Source organism: Salvelinus namaycush, chromosome 8, assembly GCF_016432855.1.
Source record: "Salvelinus namaycush isolate Seneca chromosome 8, SaNama_1.0, whole genome shotgun sequence".
NCBI lineage: Eukaryota > Metazoa > Chordata > Actinopteri > Salmoniformes > Salmonidae > Salvelinus > Salvelinus namaycush.
The window spans coordinates 57,576,139-57,591,800 of record NC_052314.1 but is presented as its reverse complement, the minus strand read 5'-3'; the positions used below and the strand labels follow the sequence as shown (position 1 = coordinate 57,591,800).

The window sequence follows — 15,662 nt, the reverse complement described above, 5'->3', positions numbered from 1 at the left end:
CCTATGCCTCCAAACCATGTATAACACCGCCCTCTGGGGGAGGTTGACGTATAACACCGCCCTCTAGGGGAAGGTTGAGAGAACTACATAATTCCAATCAGCCAGACCCCCAATGAGACTTGTGCCATTGCGGGATCAACCGCTGCTGCCAAAGTAAGAAGCTTTGGTCCCTTTGGATTGGTGGCGGACTTGATATTTCCTGCTTGAATACGCAAATATTGATAACTTTTTTAGTTGCATCCAATGTTAATATTTATTGTAAAATAACCGATCCCTCTCAAAATAATGTGTTTAATTTCTCTAAAGAAAAACACATACCTCCCAGAGCATTGGGGAAAAAACAACCATTGCGTCTGTGAACCAGTTTTATTCATTCTCAAGCAGAACATACATGATGGTCCTTTATTGCTGATAGCATTCCATTCTGATTACCAACATAACATTCTTACAACCAACCCACAACCAATTACAACAGAATTATAAAGCATTATTACCCTCATTCTTTAACAGTTCTTCGCAAATTCCCGACTTTGACCAACCTTCTGGCAGTCCAGTGGGAAAACAACAGATTTCCCTTTTTATTCAGGTGATGGAAAAGCTAGCCCTCCAGTCAACACAGATTTTGTAATAGCTTTAGAAATCATGATAAAAAAAAAAATGTTATAGCAAATCCTGATAGCGCTGTTGTTTAATTCCGGTTTAATGTCGAAGCATAACGTTTTAAGTGGTACTGCTACCCCATGGTCATCCTCCACGTCCAAAAACTGTAAATGAAATTCCTGAATGCATTTTATAACCATTATTACATCATACCTTATGATAATTTAACCACATTCAAAATCAGAGTTATTGCCATATATTTTTGCGTGACTAAGAGAGGAAAAAGGATATTGTACATATTCACAACTTGACTTGACAAATGGCATGCAAAGACATAAGGTACACAGAATTTGAATATAAAATTGAGTTTAGACCTACGCCATGACCGTATGGCTACACCGGGCTAGACATGACGACACAGTATGTGGACATATATACGTACTTACGTGTGTGCAAACATTTTCACATAAACCTCATAGACAAAACCAAACATTACACTAACATCATGATATGATTCTTCAAACGTCCTATAAAGATAAAATATGGCTTATAGTGTTATTCTCTGATGTTTTTGTTTTTAGACAGACGCACGGTATGATTATTTTTCATGTATCATTTTTTCCAACCAACCTAAAACAGGTGAAGCGAGGAATGTTTTTATTTATTTTTTATTTCCGGTGCTAACTCTTCGCTGCAGGGGGGCAGAAAAGTAATCTAAAACTCTCACCTAGAAGTTACCGTAACAACCTAATTTAACTCCAACAACGTTGTTGCTCGGCTACTTCTTCAGCATGTCTTGGAGAGGACCAGGGAGGTATTTCATGACCGTGTCCATGATGCTTTCCTCTTCGTCATCATCGTCTCCGCAGCCTTTGGGCACGGACGATTTGGGACGGGTCAGACTGCCCTCTGCAGACTGCTCCATAGCAGCCTGGGCCTCGGCCTCAGCCTCCTCCCTCTTCTTAATTCCGTACTGGAAAAACAACATGATACTAGCATTACAATAACGTTAATATTATTGTTAATATTATTGTTTTAACGTTATAATAACATTAACCCCCGGAAATACACTTCTTATGAACGCCACGTGGTTAGGAGGGAGGTGGGGAGTGATACAGGAATTGTCTCCCTCTTTTAATGACATAATAAAGTAAATCATTATTTTGTTAAATTGGTGATCATCGTTGGTCACTGCCTTTCAAAGTGTGTTGCATTATGGTTATGAAAATGTACTGACTTGTGACTAGATGTCGACGATTGCATGAACTTTACAAAAAAGATTTGACCAAAGGCGTGTATTAACGGATGCCAAGGGAAGCCAGGCGTCCCCAAATATTTGACCAATAAGAAAAATCCAATTTATAAAAGAATACATTTTTTGTCTCTCTGTGTTTTCATAATTTTCTGTCAATTCGTAAATTGCTAAATCTCACCGGAGAAATCAACCGAGAGAGGGAAACAGCGCCCCTCTCTCGGCCTCAGTATGTGTATTCCATGTATCTGATACTGTCTGGACCAAAAGAGTATAACATGTTGTCTTTGTAGAATTTGATTGATTGATGCCAGCAAGCATTTGGCCACCCTTGATCAAACAATTATAAAATAATTAGCCAATCAGTGTTGAGCTGAGCTCAACTGTGGGTTATCCTGGTGCAGCGAAACACCCTGCAAGGGAGGCCAGTTTGGATTTGGCTTCAGACCAATCAAAAAACAGAATTTTCAGAAAAACGTGTCTGTTTCTGGTCTGCTTGTGTTGATGTCCTGCAGTAGCTAGCTTGCTAAATTGGCCCTTTCCTAAGCCATGGATGGAGATGGGAATTTTGACTTGTGGTTTTGACTTAATTCTCTGCACAGGCCAATAATTATGAAGGCGATTCAAATCTAACCATAAATTAATGTACCACTGGCCTGAGACGATTGCAGTTCAATATGAGTCTAAATGTAGCTTAGTAGTCTCACGTTAACTAGCTAGCTAACTTAGCTGGTTCATTGTTGCCCATGCGAGGAAGTCAGGCTAGCAAGCATTTTAGCTATGTAGGTTATGACAACAAAAACTAAAAGCGTGCTGTATGACAGAGCCATAGACCGTTTTGCCAACATGAAAGAGAGGATGATGGCATTGGTGTTCAACTAGTCTACAAGAAGGGTGAGTAATAAAAAAGGGTTTTACTTGTGCACGCACACACAGACACACACACAGAAATCAGTACCATGGACAGCCACATGATGCTGTTTAAGTTGAAATGGTGCTGGAATAGCTGTGTTCCTGTTGTCTTTGTGCTGACTTGCTGTAACTCTGTGGTTCTAAATCAGTAGTTGTTTAGTAAACTGTCAAACATTAACTTGCTTGACCATGCTGCAGGAGATAACTGTGTGTATGCAGGAGATAAACAGCAGGAGATAACTGTTTGTATGCAGGAGATAAATAGCAGGAGATAACTGCTTGTATGCAGGAGATAAACAGCAGGATATAACTGTTTGTATGCAGGAGATAAACAGCAGGAGATAACTGTGTGTATGCAGGAGATAAACAGCAGGAGATAACTGTTTGTATGCAGGAGATAAAAAGCAGGAGATAACTGTGTGTATGCAGGAGATAAACAGCAGGATATAACTGTTTGTATGCAGGAGATAAACAGCAGGAGATAACTGTGTGTATGCAGGAGATAAACAGCAGGAGATAACTGTTTGTATGCAGGAGATAAACAGCAGGAGATAACTGTTTGTATGCAGGAGATAAACATCAGGAGATAACTGTGTGTATGCAGTAGATAAACAGCAGGAGATAACTGTGTGTATGTAATATTTGCTTTGTGGGCTTCACTGGACAGGTTTTGTGATGAAACAAACGTATGTGTAGTTGAATTTATTCCGCCACTGTGTGACTTGTCTTTTTGTTGTCACAACCTTATTGCATATCCCGGTGGCGTATGATCGAATGGGTTATAGAGCAAACAACGCAATTATCACATCTGTTGTAATATGTTTTTTTTACTGGTAAACTACTGGTAAAAGCTCATGTCGTTTTTTATGAAGTCACCTTCTCACCAACTGCACCATGCAGCCATCACCTGCATTGTGGGAGGCACTATTTGTCAACCAATCATTAGGGTGTTGTCGTGCCCTGACCATAGAGAGCCTTTTTTATTCTCTATTTGGTTAGGTCAGGGTGTGACTTGGGTGGGCAAATCTATGTTTCTATTTCTTTGTTGGCCTAGTATGGTTCCTAATCAGAGGCAGCTGCTTATCGTTGTCTCTGATTGGAGATCATACTTAGGCGGCCCTTTTTCCCATCTTAGATTGTGGGATCTTGTTTTTGTGTAGTGCCTGTGAGCACTCCAGACGTCACGTTTCGTTGCTTTTTATTGTTTTGTTGGTGAGTTTCATTTAAATAAACATGTGGAACTCTATGTACGCTGCGCATTGGTCCGCTTCTTTCAACTTACGTGACAGGTGTTTTTCTTTAACCCACGTGAACGTTACCCAAAATTTGACTGAAACAGGAACCCACTTTGCCAGGATTCTAAAGCTACATGGGATACAAATGAAAGTGATATTTGAGACCTCTCTCTAACCAATTAATTGTGCAAACATTATGTTTTCAGTGTGCGTGTGTGTGATATGGGGGTATATTATTTCGACATTTATACAGATTTAAAAAAAGAAACAAACAATAGCAACAATGTTGACACTGCAATGTTGATCTTTGCCTTGCAGTTGGAAAACCACTACAGTTGTCTGACTTTCGGGCTATCGCAGATGCACCTCCTCCGACTTGACTCGCCGACTTTTGTCTACAGCCGGCTTCGTTAGGCTTACCGCACGAACACACCCATTCTGTTCTAATGCTGTAATGCTGCCTCACGTTACTGGGGTCTGTGACCTCAATGCTGATTGCATGTTAGCTGTAATTCAATCAAAATCACTGACTGGAACTGGCCTCTGGGGTTGGACCAGAATAACATTCTTTGTGCACTCACTGTGCTAGGAGAATGCGTGGCATGTCATCTTGTGCAACGAAAAGAAATTCAAAATGGAAAAGAGGTATTAAAACTCGCTCTCTGTACTGCGCAAGCAGAATGTTGTTTTTGGACATCTTCTGCAAATCCGCCAAAGGTTTTTGAATGAACTACTGGGAGGGAAGTGCAGGCTTTCGTTCCAACCCTGCAGTAACACACCTGATTCAGCTAGGCAAGGTCCAGACTGAAGACTTTGATTATTTGATTTAGGTGTATTACTGCACCAAACTGCACACCCTGAGGAACCCTGGATAGGGGCTATTCCAGGGCTATATATTACAGGAAATTGAGGATAGGATTCAATACCAAATGTGGTGTGATCCATTGTTGTACGGTAGACCTACGTAATAACATGTTAAAAAAATCTATTTTCTAACTTGAATAACAGAAACTTGGAGATGTGATGTCACCCACTCTGTTGGAAGTAAGAGAGTGTTTTGTGCGTGTGTGACAGAGAGGGTGAAAACACAAATCTGTGCTAATTAATGCATCTCTCAGAACAGAAACCCAACTCTCCTCCCTCTGACATATTGTGCACAGCTGTTACTAGCGCCTTTGTGCTTTTTTGGGTTATTTTTAGGATCTGTCAAAAAAAGATACATTTTTGTTATTCCTTCCAATAACAGAGCTGTTCCAACTCTTCTCCTCTGCCTCTCCCTGTCTCTTATAAAGATGTCTTTATTTGTGTTTTACCACACTCTTAGAAAAAAAAGGTGCCATCTAGGTTCTTTGGCTGTCCCCATAGTAGAACACTTTAAAGAACCCTTCTTGATTTCAGGTAAAACCTTTTAGGTTCTAGGTAGAACCCTTTTGAGTTCCATGTAGAACCCTTTCCACAGAGGGTTCTACATGGAACCCAAAAGAGTTCTACGTGGAACCAAAAAGGGTTCTCCTATCGGGACAACCAAAGAACCCTTTTGGAGCCCTTTTTCTAAGAGTGTAGGGCAGTGCTACCAAGCAGACATCAACCTTGATATTATAGTCCATTGAGAGAATTCAGGAGAGAGCGCGACCTTGAGGATGAGGGAGAGGAGAGAGAGGTGAGATGGGGAAGGATGGAGGATAGGGGGGAGGGGGCTGGAAGGCTGAGGTCATCCTGTCTTTGGCTGCCTCTGCCGTTCTGCTTTTCAGAGTCTCTATTCCCTAGCTGTTATCTCCCTGCACTGTGGTGGCTAGTGGTTACATAGCAACCTCCGCTAGCAACCATGCAGTAGCAGTGCATTAGGCAGCTGAAGGGGAGCACCGCTTTAAACACGTTGCATCATGGGAAATGTAGTCCTTCCGGTGGCCTGATATGAGTAAACATTATTTTACAATAGTTTCTCTTTTCTTTCATTTAAAAATGAGCTTCAATTTTTGCTGAGCGCCTCGAGCGAGCCGCGTCGTGTATGAAACGTTTTTAAAAGTGAAAACAATCTGTGCTAAACTTCCCAAAAAATGGGGGGCCGTGCCATGAGAAGGGAAAATGGTTTCGTTAGAGGGCAGCCAAAAAACAAGGTCTTAGAAGAACGCATCCTCCAGTGTCCTCCCGATGCTGTCAAGCGAGTGAACAGTGGCCTCGACTGCAGCTCCATTAGCTGACCCCTGCTCTCACTGGGGCCTCTGCCAGTGTGGAAACAGGATAGCTAGCAGCTCTATACCGTCAGGCCAAACTCACTTTTACTTCCTTACAGTAATTCCAATGTTTTTTGTTTGTTTGTGTATTTAGGCTGTTTGAGAAGGTTTGACTCCTAAGCAACCTGCCTACAAGTACAATAAGCCAACAAAGCTACTTTACTAGGTCAAAGCTGTGTGTTGTAACATCTTGACAGAGTATGGGTGAAATAGGCCTTGTAAATTTACTTTTCGGCTTCAGATCTGCGTTTTTAATAAGAACTAGGGCCCGGGAGTTTTTCCAGCTCAGGTCAAGAGGTAAAGGAAAAACTCAGGGCCCAACATGAACTAAAATTGCCAGTTGATAGAAAGGTAGTGTGTATAACTGTTCAACGTCACATGTATTGTTTATTATTTCATTTACCTTGTCTCTGATGCCTTGTCGCATTGACTCCCTTTCCACCTCCATCTTTGCATATTTGTCTTTCCTCTCCTCCTCCTGCTGCCTCAGAGCCTCTTGTCTTTCTTCCTCTTTCTTCTCTGCATCGGGGTCGGGCTCCTCTTTGTCTCCTCCCATCATCTTGCCCACATCAGGTGGCCCTCCTGGGTAACACAGAGACAAAGGGCTTGTTCGACATTGCAGCCGACATTGCAGCCGACTGACTGACAAATCCCCTTGCGTCATAAACAACTACTCATTATTATTTTGTCGATCAGTCAGTCGCCATTTACCCACAATGCATCATGGTTTGATGCTCTCGGACACGGCCATTGACAACTGTCAGACAGGCCTGCTTACTTCCTTTTAACTTAGACTGTCATGTTGTCGAGTAGGCCCAAACAGACCACATTTACACACATTTTAGTCACAGACACATTATCCAGAGCAACTTTCAATCGACTTACAGCGACTTACAATCAGTGATGTGGTCACTTTAGAGTTGAAAAAAAAATATATATTACTGGGACAAGGACGAGGACAAGGACATGGTCCCAGGACTAAAGGAGGTAGCACTCTTGTCATTTTTTCCCCCAGCACAGAATATGTAACAAGATGAACTGTTTCGGTGTTCCTCATATAATGAGAAACTATGTCGTGTTCTCCTGTGGATCCATCCATTCGTAACACAAGATTCGTTTTTTTCAACACAGAGGAATGCTGAATGTCAGGGGGGGGAAAAATGTTATGTCACAGTCGGAAGCGTTCCGCCAAATGAGCAGAACCGTTACAGTCCGAGGTATTGCCCGACTGTGCCTCACGACTGCATGCTTGGTCATGCGAGAGAGAGGGAGGGGGAGAGAGAGGGAGAGGGAGAGAGAGAGAGAGAGAGAGAGCTAGAAAGAGGGAATTCCAGGAGACTGTTGTGTCGCTGGAGCGAGCTGCTAGTCTGTTTTTTTCCTTTTCTTGCTCATCAGCATAAAAAAGAACTGCAGCAAAACGGAGAGAGAGAGAGGGGTGGGGGGGGGGGGGGGGGGGGGGGGGGGGGGAAAGGGAGACTGCTGCTCCTGTAGTCGGTTGGTCAGGGCTTATAGAGCTGAATGTAAATCTACATTCTCTCTCTGATCAGATAGAATCCAGGTTATATAGCCTGGTTAAACCAAACTGAACACCATACACTCACTGGGGAGCACACTCAGCAGAGTGTTCCATCTGGTTTAACCAGGCTATATCCAGTCCAGGTTAGTATCAGCAGTTTCAAACTAAACAGCTGTGCTTAGTAATAGGCAGCATCAACGACCCCCCCTCCCCCCCCTCTCTCACTCTCTGTCTCTCTGTCTCTGTCTCTCTCTCTGTCTCTCTCTCTCTCTCTCTCTCTCTCTCTCTCTCTCTCTCTCTCTCTCTCTCTCTCTCTCTCTCTCTCGCTCTGTCTGTCTTTCTCTCTCTGTCTGTCTCTCTCTCTCTCTCTGTGTCTGTCTGTGTCTGTCTGTGTCTGTCTGTCTGTCTGTCTGTCTGTCTGTCTGTCTGTCTGTCTGTCTGTCTGTCTGTCTGTCTGTCTGTCTGTCTGTCTGTCTGTCTGTCTGTCTGTCTGTCTGTCTGTCTGTATCTCTCTCTCTCTCTCTCTCTCTCTCTCTCTCTCTCTCTCTCTCTCTCTCTCTCTCTCTCTATCTATCTGTGTGTCTCTGTCTCACTGTCTGTCTCTCTCTCTCTGTCTGTCTCTCTCTGTCAGTCTCTCTCTGTCTGTCTCTCTGTCTCTCTCTCTCTGTGTCTCTCTCTGAGTTTGTATTGTGAGTTGATATGAGCAGTAATTATAAATAGCCAGCGCTGGGTCTTGGTGGCATGTTCTGATGATGACTGCATTGTGTGTTTTCTGTTTCATTGCACATCATGTGCTTTGAAGAGGAAGAAGTGTTTTATGTGGTCGGGCACATTAGATTAAGGATTAAAGAGGGCCCTTTTTATGAAACTGTATAACTGTGCATCATCTCATAAACCATCTTGCTCTCCCTCCTCCCCCTCCTCTCCGTCCTCCTCCTCTTCATCCTCCCCCTCTTCCCCCGTCATCCCACTCCTCGGCTTTTACAGTTCTACTGTCTCTACCGTTTTGACATTGCTGGGGTAGAATTCATTATTTATAGATTCTGGGCTGTGCACTGGAGGAACTCAAGGTCACACACTCACTCAGGAAAATGATTTGCTTTGCAGTACAGAGGGAGGGAGTCGGGAAGATACAGGAAGCAGTGAGGGCACCCTCTCTCTGACACAATCTCATCTAAGTGTTTTCGAATAATGAGATTAGCTTTGACTTTCAGTCAATTATCGAGCTAGAAGAGCATCTGAAGATGCCTCCGTTCTATTTTCTGTTGAGGAAAGGGAAATAGGCCTCCACTGCGTTGTTCGTTGCCCCTCGGCAGTACAGTACCCTTCACAAGCAGGATAGATTCCCTGCAGGCTCAATAAAACTGTAGGTTTTCTTGGAGGTGAGAAATATGGCTGATTCTCCCCTAGGCTCAATGGAAGTCTAGGTGGACTGAAGCCCCACCGTTATACTGGATCTTACAACTATCAGAGCTGGTCCCTTCCGATCGGCAGACGCCAAAAGGGAAATAGGCTAGCTAGAGGAAAAAGAGGTTGTTTTCAGATTGGCTGTTAGTATTTCATAGTCTTGTGTGTTTCAATGTTCCCTTTTTCCTTTCCATTTCAATGTTTCCCATTGAGCTCCACTATGTGATTGAGTGTTTTGGAGTTCATTTGAAGGACTAGGTCTCGGTCTGAGACTGGTCTTGCTCAAGTTTAGATCCTCCTCAGATGAATCTTGAGCTGCTGCCTCGGTCACGATGACACGCTGGGTCTCGGTCTGATCAGGCTTGTGCCAAGTCAGCAATGAGACACACCTTGGCCTAGATTCCATTGAGTGTATGTGCGCTATCAGAAAATAGCTTGCACTCTATCCAACTCATACAGTTTCGGGCATCCACGGCCTGTATTCACAAAATGTCCCAGAGTAGGAGTGCTGATCTATGATCACATCCCGTCGTGGATTTTACAACGGTGGAAACTCTCTCCAGCCAAAATCCGAATGCAGCACATCAATCCATGATGGGAACGGTGCAAGTGCACACCGCAAGCAGCAGTAGAATGGGGATGCGTCTGAAATGGTAGCCTATTACCATACGGTCCTGGTCAAAAGCAGTGTACTATACGTAGAGAATAGGGTGCCATTTGGGAAACACACTGGGTGATGGAGTCGGTGTGGTGGATTCTGACAGGCGTCTGACACCAGCTACCTGGAGCTTGATTGTCAGTGTGAAATTGCTTTTTTCTGTCAGGTGACATAGACATCGAGCAGGGACGTAATAAGAGTTCAGATATATGGAAATCAGAGATGAGATTTGTGGATAAATGCATTTATATATATTTAAAACACAATAATAATTAGTTGTTGATTATGTTGTGTTCTTAAATGATTATTTATTGACTGGTGTATTTAATTAATTGATGTGTCTGTTGAGAAGGTTAAGTTCATCCCTTATGCTTTACTGTCATGACCGTTCCTCTGCATTCAGCCTCTGTTGTTCAAGTCGTTTGTTTAAATGTATTGGCTGACTCCACATTATATTTGTGACAGGTATCTCAAAGTTAACTGTAAGAAAAATGAATTTAGTCACGCCTGAATGAGTTAAATCAATACAAAATGACTAGGTTGATATTCAAATAGATAACAGGCCAGATTATATGAGTGTAAAGTAGAATAGTGCGTAGCTGTGTCCATCTACAGTCAAACATTTTAAATGCTGGTATGTGAAAAGGGGCAATGCTACTGTTTGTTTAAGGATTCGTATCATGGAGACTGTAGAGAGCACGGGGCTATGCAGAAGTTGGTGGTAGCTCCTGCATTTCAATGAGAAATGTAGGCTACCTCTCGCAATCTCGACTCCCACACACCATTTCTATGGGCTGCTCAGCCAGTGCAGCAGAAGCCCCTAACAATGCAGAAGACCCCAGCAAATATGATGAAAAAGTACCACAGATGTACAATATTATATTTCTCTACCCTAGGTGTTCACTTATCAAGTTTGACCTTAACATTTTTTAAATAATATAGTCCACATCAGTTTTGTCCATACCCATATAATGACAAAGGGACAATATAAGTCTAAATAATATGTTATGGATATAGCTTATAACTATATACCTATTCATTAACTTAGAAATAGTTCATAGAATTGAAAGAATGTCACACGTAATGTCCTTTCCCATCCCATCACGTGTACAGTATATGCTGCATTGCCTTTGAGTGTCCGACACGACTCTGGTAATGGTGCAACACATTCATCAACTCACCTCCCATAGCTGCCTTCATTACAAAATTCATGATGATGCTTTAAGTCTTGGCCTCCCCTCAGATTAGCAGTTTCACGTCAGACAGGACAGATGCTGCCCAGGTGCCAGAAGAAAGAAACCTTCGAAATGAAGACAGTAGAGGTTGAGTGGTTATACTGACCCATAACTAACTTTCTCTATCAATGACCGTGTGTATGGTCCCTCCTTTTAGTTTGCAAAGTGAATGGTGTTGTGGTTTACAAACAAGATGCGTTGTTGGCTACACCTCCTCTGGGTAATGCTAATCTCAAATGTATAAACCACTCTATTTTAGGAATTTACTCTGACGGGGTGGATTCCCGTGGATTCCCGTGAAGGTCAGAAAAAAGGTCAATTTAGAGCGGTTTTCTTGTGACATATTTTGTGAAAAGGCTATATATTGACGGCACAGGTGTCGTAAATAACCGGCCCAACGTTGGCAATCTGCAATAGCGTAGCCTAGTACGTTTCATGGGGCCAAGTAGCTTTCCTATACTGTACTTCAAATGGGAAGGAGCAGCCTCATGTAAGCATAGGCTACCAGACAAGATATAGCACACCAATGCCGATAACAGGGTTCATTTGATCAGGGGAAATATATAAGGCTAATCAATTCCTCGAGCCCATAATCCGCGTTCAATGTCAAACTTTCAATTGTCCTGATTCCGTCATATGGTTCAAAACCCAAATGCACCGCGAGTTGTAGCCTACGACGTCCCAGGTAGGCTAATCATAATCCCAACCCTGGCTAATTTGAAATGAATAGGGCCTACGATCACGTTTAAAAATATATATTTTTTATATTCCCGACACATAACCTTGTCTGAACCCACACACAGCTACAAAAGCAACAGCAAAAATCACTTCCTTTCTCGAGCGCGGAGCGATTTCAGCACCATTTTTGGGGGGACAGCTCCCAATTCGTCCCACAACATCAACATCTCTTGTGTCTTGCGATCGGGACATGCGATTACCTTTCCGAGCGCCTTGGATCTCTCAAAATAGCAACGTTATCCTGGCAAAATATGGAAGTTGTCGCGAAATGAAGAAGGTGTGGAGATCCTTAGATGCTCACTTTGAGCATCCCTGCTGTATTTCCCACCGTCTTCCTGGCTTCTGCACAACGACTGCACGCGCGTCAGAGGAGGGAACTGCAGTTGCTGTCTGATGATGAGGAGAGGAGGGTAATCACATGGAGTTCGACCAACCTTCTCCCAAACGTCCCACGCCTTCACTGACAAAAACCTACTGCAAAACGTCTGCTGCCCCTATTACACAAGATTAGGCTACTAGGTTACACTGTTTGGCAAACTTCCACTTAGATACCCCAGATTAGCTATATATAAACTCTCTGGTAAATCTATCTTCAAAAGTCTGACCTAAATGTTTTCGCAAGTAGGGTGAATGCACACTTCAGCTTACGTAGGCTTCTGTAGGTTACTCACGTCATGCACCATTTCAGTAGCTCGTTAATTCATTGGAATGGATATGTCACAGCGCTTTACATAGTTGGGGGAAACACCTCATCCACCATCAACGTGTAGCACCCACTTGGGTGATGCACGGCGACCATTTTTGTGCCAGAATGCTCACCACACATCAGCTAGAGAGGTGAGGAGTGATATATGCCAATTAGGAATGAGGGGGATGATTAAGTGGCCATGATGGAATGGGGCCAGGTTGGTAATTTAGTCATGACACCGGGGTTATCACCCCTACTCTTACAATAAGTGCCATGGGATTTTTAATGACCACAGAGAGACAGGACTCTTGTTTAATGTCCCACCTAAAAGACGGCTCCCTACGCAGGACAATTTCCCCTTCACGGTGGCATTGAGATCTCCTTAGACCAGAGGGAAGTCTGGCCCTCCAACACCACTTCCAGCAGCATCTGGTCTCCCATCCAGGGGCGACCAGGACTGACCCTGCTTAGCTTCAGAGACAAGCCAGCATTGGAATGCAGGGTGAAATGCTGCTGGATAAGCGGTTTTCATCGCTGGAAATCCGAAATTGATATATTTATTTATTTTATCAACAAAAAAGGCGTGGATTGTTCTCTATCCACCACTGATTCGGAATATAACATTTTCATAGTCATGGCATGCTTGGTTCAAAAGCTATTGTCGAGATAAAAAAAAAAACCGAATTTCCACCGAATATCCAATATAAAACGAAATATAAAACAAGATCATGTTCTTGTCAAGCATCCAATTACCCCGACATTTACTAGTAATGGTAATGTCACTGTATTTTCCTCCAGTCAATGTGACTGTGTAAACCTGCATGAAAACAACACTATATGAGACCAGTGCGGATTTGGTTCATGCTTAAAAGCCACTGTCAAATACAGCGAATGGATGGCAGTTTAAAAAAAAAACATGTTTCATTTATATTCCCCAGCAGGCTCCAAAGCTGCTCAGAAAAACTATTTAAAATATCATAAAACCATTTCTTCACCTTACCTTTATCCTACTCTTATCTGAAACTGAATAAGTGTTTCTTCTTTGTGTTGATACATGGGGTTTGGTTTGGTACATTAATTCCACATCCCGAAAGGGATACACAGGGTCAACAAGCGTGTTTTTCCTTTCTATTGTCTGTAGTCGGTTATTTGAAACCATTCAGTTTATAAGTCAAATGCATGACAATTCATTTTGATGCATTGGTGCATCTCATTTCAATTACGCTAATTGAGCTTAAGACAACCAGACAAAGTTACTAAACGTTTTATTTTACCTTTATTTTACCAGACTATCCCATTTTTCAAGGGAGAACATGGACAGAAAAATCTAACAGAAAATAAGAAAAATATACAAAAAAGCTAAATAACCCTATAGAGAGGAGAAACAGGTCTCCTAAATAACCCCATAGAGAGGAGAAACAGGTCTCCTAAATAACCCCATAGAGAGGAGAAACAGGTCTCCTAAATAACCCCATAGAGAGGAGAAACAGGTCTCCTAAATAACCCCATAGAGAGGAGAAACAGGTCTCCTAAATAACCCCATAGAGAGGAGAAACAGGTCTCCTAAATAACCCCATAGAGAGGAGAAACAGGTCTCCTAAATAACCCCATAGAGAGGAGAAACAGGTCTCCTAAATAACCCCATAGAGAGGAGAAACAGGTCTCCTAAATAACCCCATAGAGAGGAGAAACAGGTCTCCTAAATAACCCCATAGAGAGGAGAAACAGGTCTCCTAAATAACCCCATAGAGAGGAGAAACAGGTCTCCTAAATAACCCCATAGAGAGGAGAAACAGGTCTCCTAAATAACCCCATAGAGAGGAGAAACAGGTCTCCTAAATAACCCTATAGAGAGAAGAAACAGGTCTCCTAAATAACCCTATAGAGAGGAGAAACAGGTTTCCTAAAACACTGCACATGCCCAGAAGCTGCTGTATGAGTTAACTATTAATCTGCCATCTCCTATCTGCTCCCTCAATCTCTCTTCCTCTCTCTCCCCCTCTTTCTCTCTCTTTTAATTTTTCTATCTTTCTTTTCAATCTCTCTCTCACACACACTTATCTCAGCCTCTCCCCCTTCTATCTCCCTCCCTCTCTGTCTCCCCCCCATGCCCCCCCTCTCTCTCTGTCTCTCTTTCACTCTCATTCTCTCCCCATCTCTCGGTCTCTCCCCCTTTCTCCCTCAATCTCTTCAATCTCCCCCTCTATCTCCCTCCCTCCCTGTTTCCCCCCCATGCCCCCCTCCCTCTCTCTCTGTCTCTCTTTCACTCTCATTCTCTCCCCATTTCTCGGTCTCTCCCCCTTTCTCCCTCAATCTCTTCAATCTCCCCCTCTTCACTTCTCTCTCTCTCCCTCCCTCCCTCTCTCTCTGAAACAACATTTGCATTATTTAACAGCCCCTGCAAGGGTGACTTCGTCTTGGCGTGCTTGACATGCTGCCTGCACCCCACTGCCTAGTGCTAGTGCCTATATACCAAGCCCCACTGTTTGTCTTTAGAGCCAGGCAGCTATACTAATAACTGACTGCAGTAGAGGGTTAGAAGAAGGGCTGTCATAGAATCCATTCATTCATCAAGACACTGGGACTGTGTCCGGTAGAAACATCCATCATTCTCTGTATAGAACCCTCGTGTGCTGTAAAAATGACATCACTCCGTTACGGAACTCACACCAGAGAGGAGGGTTCTAGGAGTTCCATTGAGCTGTATTGGAGAACGTTGGAGGAGAGGAAGAGATTGAACCGTTTCACTAATTGACTGCTAACACAGTGGTTGGCTATGTGAGAAACGTTGCTTTTAGTCCTGTGTAAAAAGCTCCGATTATCAGTAAAGGATATTTGACATTGTGGAAAAATGTTGTGGGGGCCTGTAGTGTTTTCAGTATCATTACACTCTGAGAAATATTAATCAATTGTACATTTCACATATACATTTTAGTCATTTTGCAGATGCTCTTATCCATAGCGACTTACAGTAGTGCACACATTCATTTTCGTACTATCACACTCCCTATGATATTCTTAGTTCAATTCCCCTCATCTGTGCAGAGCTGAAGGACACCTCTCTCTCTGTCTCTATGTGCTTTTCCTGAAGTAGAGCAGAGCCGAGGAGGAGGGCACGTTTGCTTTGATATTAGTGTCAATCAACTGCACTCTGTGGTCTCTGGAGTAGGTGTGACTGCCTGCCTGT

At 43.1% G+C, this 15,662-nt stretch overlaps 1 protein-coding gene across 2 annotated transcripts in view; it reads right to left on the bottom strand.

Annotated features, from left to right (window-relative positions):
• Positions 1-351: 351 nt before the first annotated feature.
• The window catches only part of LOC120052904 (complexin-1-like), a 36,271-nt gene continuing 20,960 nt past the window's right edge, over positions 352-15,662 (bottom strand). For both annotated transcript variants that reach the window (XM_039000119.1, XM_039000120.1), the window contains exons 2-4: positions 10,996-11,114; positions 6,637-6,815; positions 352-1,573 (exon numbers count right to left, since the gene is read on the bottom strand). In XM_039000119.1, the coding sequence (XP_038856047.1) occupies positions 1,379-1,573; positions 6,637-6,815; positions 10,996-11,026 (405 nt within the window). In that variant the 5' untranslated portion in view covers positions 11,027-11,114 and the 3' untranslated portion in view covers positions 352-1,378. The remainder of the gene's footprint in view (positions 1,574-6,636; positions 6,816-10,995; positions 11,115-15,662) is intronic.